At 39.3% G+C, this 8484-nt stretch overlaps 1 protein-coding gene across 1 annotated transcript in view; it reads left to right on the top strand.

The window, feature by feature from the left end:
• Positions 1 to 8484, top strand: part of PIK3C2G (phosphatidylinositol-4-phosphate 3-kinase, catalytic subunit type 2 gamma) — a gene marked incomplete at its 5' end in the record, with an annotated part of 168311 nt that overhangs the window by 131983 nt on the left and 27844 nt on the right. Inside the window, one exon of the mRNA XM_008939690.1 lies at positions 117 to 225. Coding sequence (XP_008937938.1) covers positions 117 to 225 — 109 coding nt within the window. The remainder of the gene's footprint in view (positions 1 to 116; positions 226 to 8484) is intronic.

The following is an 8484-nucleotide window of genomic DNA, read 5'->3' as shown; positions in this document are numbered from 1 at the left end:
TCCCTACCTGCAAAACCTCTTAGAAAGTGTTAACTTTCTTCTGTTAAGTAGAACTGGAAATATTTTTAGCAAATACAGTACAAGATTTATACTTAACGGACATTCTTATGTTGCAGGTTTCCCCACTCATGGAATTTGTCTTCTACATACCTTGAACATAAAAGAGTGAAGGATTTGAATCTCTATCTGAAGCAGCTATTAAGTGGATCCAGGAAATTGGCTAATGTGAGCACTTCCAGTGTTTATTTTATTTGCATATGACTTTTAGTAGCATTGTACAAGAAGATTCAGGAAGCTTTACATTTGAAAAAAATAATTACATAAATGACACATCTTCTAATGCAGCTGGTTTGACGTGGAGCCATTGTAGCATTCATCAGAACTTAAAACAAAGACAAGAATGACTGAAAAATACTTTATTAGGCCTGGCAGGGCATTTTTCCAAAAAACTTCTCTTCCTTTGCTGCCATCCAGTAGTAGTGATTCACTGAATTTTTGACAGTAAGGACTAGGTTCTGAGGAATGTAATCTCTAAAAAAGGAATAAGTTTTGAAATATTGAAAAGTCTGATTCTGACAGTTTTTAAAAAGACAAGTTCTATTCTTTCAGCCCAGAAAAACCCTTTGTTTCAAAATTTCGTTAACATGTAGAAGAATTTGTTCTGCAAACATAGGAACAAAATTAGAATGTTTCAATATTATATCAGCACGATACATTGTATACGTTAAAATTGATGATTCCTCGTTTTGGTTCATTACTATTTTCTGAGATTTCATATTCTCCTCCTGTTTCAAAACCAAAATTTGAGATGGTAACAAACAATGGCTCTTTCATTGTCTGGCCCAGGACAAAGCCTTATGCCCCTCAGTATTGTAAAAGCCAGGGCCAAGAGCAAATAACAGGCCCCATGCACCCCAGGAGGATGTGGAATCATTACACTGACTCACTTCAAAAGCTGAATGCTCAATTACTGATAGTGACACCAGGGTCTGAAAGAAAGGAGCCTCTTGCAGCGACCAGTTGTCAGGAAAGCTGTCAGACAGGCATGAAAAAACGATGTTTCATGTTAGATCCTGGGCTTATGTAGAGGCTAGTAAATTCAAGGCAGCCAAGGCTCAAGCTCATGTGCTGACCCTGCTGTTCCACTGTTGACACATTCTCTAGCAGCACTTGAGCCTTGACCAGGTGAGACATGTCATGGCCTGTGCCCTTAGGGCCATAGCACAAACTGGGGCAACTAGTTTGGTTTAATAGTGCTGACAGTCTAGGATGCCAAAAGAGGGTATGAGGAGATGATTTTTTCTCCAACATTTCAAACATCTTACAGGAGGAGAAAAATGTTTGCTGCCTACATATATAATTTTCCCAGCTGTGACTGTGCAGCTGTGAGATTAGGGAGGAAATTGTCCTTATGTAAAACAAATGGGAATTTTTGTATTAATGTGGATATAAATTCTGCGCCCTGAGTTGAAACTGAGATTTCCAAAGAAGATAGATAATATCTGTCTCACAGAGTTATATTTAATGTGGTAAGGACAGCTGACTAGGATGCTCGACTCCCTTACTGACCTTGCCCAATAAACTGCACGAGTTGGGGTTAATTGTTGTGCAATTTCTGTCACTCACGTTAAGGCCATAGGTTTATTTTACATTAGTGCCTTTTGGTCACAGCTGAAGAAAAACTGATATAAGCCAGTGACCTAGAAATGAAGAGCTCTCTATCTTCTGCTGTGCTCTGGGCTTCTATAAGGTACATGGATTTTCAATTTGGGCCAAGCACTGCTGTGTAGAATCCTAATCTATGGTTGAAAAATTAGACTCCTTAAAGCCCTAGGATAGTAATAAGAACATTTCCTGGTCACGTGCAGAATCTCTTTTCTCCCTCATGCTCCATAGTCTGTGAATGGGTTACTAATCAGCCAGAGCATGCTGCTGCCTTGCAGTGGGCCTCCCAATCCCTTTCCTGCTCCCTTTATGGCCCTTCAGCATGCACATGTAGAACTGGGTAAGTTCTCACAGCACATGGCTGCTGGGACACAACCAAAAATAGAGTATTCAGAGGGAACTGTGGACAGATCTGCTTGGGGACATGCTGTAGCTTGGCTCTTTACCAGCCCAGTGGGGATATTCAGATATGTTGGACCATACAGTTGCTGGAAAACATTTCAGTCTGGTACAGCCTATAGGGCTGAACCATGAGAAGAAAGCCATCAGGATGCTTGAGTCACTGTCCCTGGCAGTATTCAAAGGACGGGTACTTAGGGACACAGTTTAGTGGTGGACTTGGCAGTTTTAGGCTGGTGGTTGGACTCAAAGATCTTAAATGTCTTTTCCAACCTAAACCTTGCTATGATTCTGTGAAAACAGTTTTGTACCCAAGAGGGCTGCACAGCTACTGATGTGCTGGACTTGGAGGGCACAATAATAAAGTAATGAGCAGATGGTTTCCATCTCTAAAGTGCTATTGCATGCAGGAATTCATCTTGCTTGCCACCATGCAGCTAACCTGCAATTCTAGATGATAACATTTAAAGTTATTGATACTCTATAAACACTGAATCATTATTTTTACTTCAGTTTGCTTCTCCTGCTGGGAGATGTGAGAAATTTAGAAAATACTGACGTGTTCTGACCCACTTAGAACAAAGATACCAGTGGGTAATTCCCTTTGTAATCTTTGAAGATTTCTTTTTTACTTTTCCCTTTGGTATGACTATTCTAAAAGTGTCATGATGTTGTCTTGGTTTTAGTCTGAGCAGAAAGCCAAGCTAGGAAGCTTTCTTGATAAAAATAAATACAGTGATTTTTGTCTCTCTTTGTGCCTTGGACAACTTTGCAGTCATATTTACCCTTTTTCTGAAATTCATAAGGAGCCTGACCAAAACCATTTAGTGAGTTGTCTTTCCTCAAGTATTACCAAACTGTCATTCCTATGAAATAGTAAAACTATGTAGAAATAAATAATTAATGAAGAAATTTGTGGAGAAATCTTGTAAGACCTGATGCCTGTAGAACAGGGTTCCTTTTACTTTTTTGACACTCATTTTTTTCTTCTCAATTGTACCTCTATGTAGCTGCATTGTCTCCATGTGTTATACAAGAGTTTGTCTGAGAAGGAGAGTAGAGGTTTTATTTTGTTATAAAATAACCTTACTATCACTGTACATACATTACCCTGATTGACTAGACACTGTTTTCAGCTCTGAAAATTTTAGGCCAGTCGACACAGGACTGAATACAGGCTTGGTTCTACCAAGCAATTAAAGAATCCTAGAAATAAAGAAAAATTGGATTATATCCAAATTCCTTCCTCAGTCATGCCTTAAGTGCATGCTTTTTAGTCCAGACTAAGTTCTGATTATGAAAATTGTGTTATAATTAACAGTAGGTCAGAATGTCACTGGTCTTTTCTACTAAATGGTTTGAATGAAGCAGCAGAGGTGGAAAATAGCTGCCTTCTCCTTTGCATTATAGCTCAAATGGAATTAAAAGTTTCTTTAAACTCTTCTTTGAAGAATAGAAGCTTCAAGCCGCCTTTCTCTATCTCTGAATTTTAGTATCAGATCCAATAAATGCAGAAATATCATCTGATGGAGATATTTGCTGTTGGGCCAGTTTAAATGCTTACACATGCTCATGCCTGTCCATATTCACAGCAGGTTTTTAAAATGGTGGTTTTCTTTGAGCATAAGCCTCATTCATTGACTTCCTCTTAGACATTTGTTCTAGGCAACAAGACTTGCCTAGAATAGGAGAGCTTTTTCTAAATTCAGGTGAACGCCAGGTTAGAAATAACTAGACCACCAGACTATATATGTTTGAACAAAAAGCTACCTTCATTACATCAGTCTCTAAAATGCAAAAGTTGTTGCACCTTCATTGTCATACTGAGTCATTTAGGACAGGATCAAAAACATTTCAGCACCTTTTTTAGTTTCATCCTACTCCTCCCAAACCAGTGGTATTATACGAGATCACACTGAAAGAATATTTAGGTTTGTGCCAGTTGTGCCATTGCTGACTGGCTTATCAGCTGTGTGTGTTGAAATGCCTGGCTTTTCTAAATCAGCAAGGCAACACAGTCGACAATGTTTAGATTCCTGGAATTTTGCTTCATTAAATGGCAAAATAACCAAGTGTTGCCACCAATAAGAGGTGAAGCATCCAAAACAACACACTGAAGGTTGGTAACATGGAGAAGGACAAAAATATACATTATCAAAGTATAAATCAAGCCTTTGACAAAAGGCAGATGCTGCTGACTACTTTTACATTTTTCTTATTTCACTCTTAGCTCCGAGTGATGGGCTGAATGGAGACCACAGCCCGAATCTCATAACATATCATATAAATTATGGCTGCCTTAGTGGCTTGTCATTTTACTGCTGTATTGTAGGAGGTTTTTACACTCCCTGGGGACACAAAAGCAAGGTAAGGCTCCATTAATTCAGTCTGCTCTTGGCCCTGGTGTCAAACAGCAGCATTCACAAAGCTGCATGTCTTTATGCTTATCTTGAAGAGACAACTTGCACCTGGCTTACACATTACAAGTGAAAAATCTAAAACTGTATCTAAAGCAATGTTTTATATAGCAACTGTGTGCATTTGGTACCATCGGCCAGCTAGTAACATTCTATAGGAAATCTTCCCCTCTTATTTAAAAGAAGTGGCATTTAATTTGTGGATATTTTTACTGATAACAGCTCAGACACTAGATGTAGATGCTGATCTTGCAAAACTACATAGCCTTAAATAAACATGTTCTTTTTCCCACATCTTTTACATAGGTTGGTTTTGTGTACAAGTTCAGTGGGCTTGGATGTTTGAGGGGGTTTGTTTATCAAGGTGACGACAGGGAGTTGGGAAACGTAACAGTAAGTGCAGGTGCACAGTAGGCTAATCCATATAAAGAAATTAGGCATATTGGGACTTCACTCTATAAAATTTTTCCAAGTATCCTAATTAACTGAGGACTATCAGGCCAAAGGTAAACCTAGTACAAGCAGGTAAGCAAATGGTGACGCTGTATCAGCTATGGGTAGGTTCTGTAAACAGCTTTGTGGTGACTTACAGGCTGTGTAAAAGGGCTTCAATGAGAATGTAAATGGAAATGATTGTAAATTACATTCACTCATTTTCAAGCATACAGTGAAAACCAGGACTACAGCATTGTTCTAGAGTGACTAATGTTTTGTACTATAAAAGTAATCAAGTTTGAGAAGAGCTTCCCATATTTCATTCGTACTTTATTCACTGGTGCCACTTGGGATTTGCAGAGCTGAGAAAAAAGCTCCCGCAGTGGTACAAAGTGCATGCAGGGTATCTGGGTCCCTTAAACACTGCCATACTTCTGCAGCAAGGTATCCAGCAGAGCCAAAATGTGGAGGGTTCAAAGCCCTCTCTTTTCTGCTGTCCTCTCCTGAAGTTATGAGAACTGCAGCAAGGTCATTTTTTCTTCTGGTTTCTTTCTTTCCTGCTGGTTCTCCATCCTGTTGAAGTATAACAGGTGCATGGGTGTTCTCTGACCCCGAATCTATTCTAACTGCTGAAAAGAAAGCTGAAAGCAAAGGGGTGGCTGCTTTTCTTTCTAACAAAATTAAATCTGGCATGAAATCTGGCTGTGTTTCACTAACAGCAGAGTGCTTTTCTAGTTAATCTCTGATGGAGAGCATCTGACAAATTCTACCCTGCTACAGCGGTGCAGGGCTGTCCCAGCTCCCCCGATGCCACTGAAATTGCTTACTTCAGTTGTATCCTAGTGCAAGTGAAGGTGGAATTTACTGAAAAAAATGTCATGCATGAGTTCCAGCCAGACCAACGCTAATGCACCCATATATACCTGGCTGCTCCCCAGTAGGCTGATGTCATTGACTGACCTGGAAAAATATCAAAATACCTATTAAAGATTGTTCTGTTATTATGCAAGAATGATTAGACAAATGATAGGAGGCTTTCCTAAAAAGCCTTAAATGGGCAGTATTTTAGAGAATTTTAGGGAATGACAAGACTGTCACAGGATCTCTAAGACTCTACCCACCTAAATACAGTGTGCTTTTGATCATACACATGTTCAAAACTTTGATGTGCCTGTTTCTATGTGACAGTGTAATTAGATGCATGCTTAACTCTGAGGAGACACTTCAGTCTGATTGACAGGGGTCCAGTTGATTGAAGTCCCATTGATTTAGGAATCACTTGAAAGTTCAGCATGTTCTTTGGTGGTCTGCATACAAAGGGTGAATTTAAGGAGACACTTACACGCTTTGCTTGTAGAAATCTAAACAGTGGACTCCTGCAACCAGGCAGATTAGCACAGTTCAGGGAAAAATTGTCTTAAGAGTAGCAGTGTGCAAAATGCTTATAGCCATAAACATGTAAGAGATTTCCTCCATTGATTTTGAAGCACCTTGCCCTGGATAGACTTCTATATGTGACCTTCTCAGTTACAGTTTTGCATTCCATCTGACAACATTCACTTTGCTGCTTCCCCAGGTGCTTCAATACCTGTTGAGTACAATGGGCACACCAACAGAGAAAGTTTTGAAATCAATGCTGTGGCAGCAGCAGTGTACGTGCCTGTTGTGCTCATGCCTGATGTAAGATGTGCATGAATTCCACTTCTGTACTTTAGCCAGGTGTCTTTTTTTCCAGCATTGTCTCCTTTAGAAATGAGAATTTGGAACTATCATCTGAAACAATCTTTGCACCTCCTGTTTCCAAACCTCTCTTATTCATATATTTCCATTTATTGCTGAAAGAGTATGTGGAGAGGAAGCAGAACACCAGGTTGCTCAGTGTAGAATTTTTTATTTCTCTTTCAAGTCAGTTAGTGTATCCTTCCTTCCTTCCACCTCCTGCCTATTTCTCCAAGATCTTTGAACTCGAAGGACTACTTAAGTTTCTCTGCTTATTTTCATGCTGTCAGATAAACTGAGCTGCCAAAAATACACTCTTTTAACCCCTGAGCTTTCCTACACTTGGGACTTCTGCTAAAAAAAGCACATGGAGGTCCCACAGGGAATAACTCAGCTGTTTAAATTTACTGGAAGCTGAAGGAGGTGTATGGGCTTTCCCTTGAAAGCTACCTTCACGAGTTGAGAGAATAATTAGTCATGCTCAGAAGAGACAAGTATATTTGCAGTCCACTACTAACAGCTTAAGGATTTGTCAAGGAAAGCAGTTCTGTTGGTTTATTCTTTTTCCTTCTTTTCTTTCCCCCTGTTTTTTTCTTCAAAAGAAAATATCTGTGTGGGAGGAAAAAATCCAAACAGTAGAATGAAAAATAAAAGGCAGCTACTAAAATCCATATTGCTAAATCTTATCTCTCTGCCGAACATATGTATCTTGTTCCTCTGTCTGCTGCAACCACGTTAACTCCTCACGAGCTTTGTTTGTCACTAAACTCTCCCTTTTTTTTTTTTCTTTGCACAAATCATGCCACACCTTGTCAAATTGAAACAAGACAAATGCTACATGAAGTACATCTTGCTGATAAGAGACACATTATTTTCTATGGCTTAGAAAAAAGAATGGTGACACTTTAATGCTAGAATCTGAAAGTCTCTTGTTCTAACCATTCATTACAGTGTCAGTCCAAGTAATGTCAGTGCAAATGTAACAATTCAAACCATCTTAAAGAGTGGCCATTATGAAATACAGCTTTATGAAAAAGCTAGTAAATGCAATTACTGTCCATTTTTGAGTCAGAATCATAAGAGTCCATTTTAGAATTCACATTTTTATTGCCTTGCACAATACTAAGATCTGTGGATTTGTTTTATTGTTTTAATTTTCTATAGCTGTATATAACTACCTGTTATATATGTTCACTAGAGCAGTACAGGTCAGTACATAAAAATAAAAGTTATAGTGCAGTACATAAGGTGGATTACTTTTTTAAACAGGATAACAAAATATGATCATCCCTTTCACTCCCTGTTGGTTTCTGGTAGGAGTTAACTCTGTACGGAGCTTTTCAGTGTGAGTGTCCATTAAGCTGCCATGAGAGGGATGTATGCACAACATCTAAGCCTCAGGGAGGCACACATTAGGTCAGATGCTTGGGGTCATTCCTGTGCCAAGGGCAAATTTCATGCTGACTACACAATGCACAGTAAAGATGTTCTCCTGCATTTGCTTCACAGATGGGCTGCTCTGTAAAAGTAGTTGCAGCTGCTAATACATATCTCGAGACACTGGAGATGAAGCAAGAATGCAAATCTATGGCCATGTGTCACAGTGCTGGTTGGAAATGTGTTGATAGAAAGGGGCCAGGTAGACACCAAGGCAGCATCCCTGAGCCACCAGTGTCTTCCCAGTGCCTGTGTAGAAACACTTCCTCGTGATCCTTGCCCATGACCATAGGGGAAAGGCTTCTCTTTAACTCAGATATACACATTAGAAGCCTATCAGCAATCTGCTCAGAGGGGAGTAATTTAAGGAACAGAACACAAGATGTTATATTCCTTAAAATATTTTTATTTT

This window comes from Merops nubicus, unplaced genomic scaffold (assembly GCF_000691845.1).
Source record: "Merops nubicus isolate BGI_N331 unplaced genomic scaffold, ASM69184v1 scaffold20044, whole genome shotgun sequence".
NCBI classification, from domain to species: Eukaryota; Metazoa; Chordata; class Aves; order Coraciiformes; family Meropidae; genus Merops; species Merops nubicus.
Note: the sequence above shows the minus strand (reverse complement) of the source record. Positions and strands in the feature narration are given on the sequence as shown.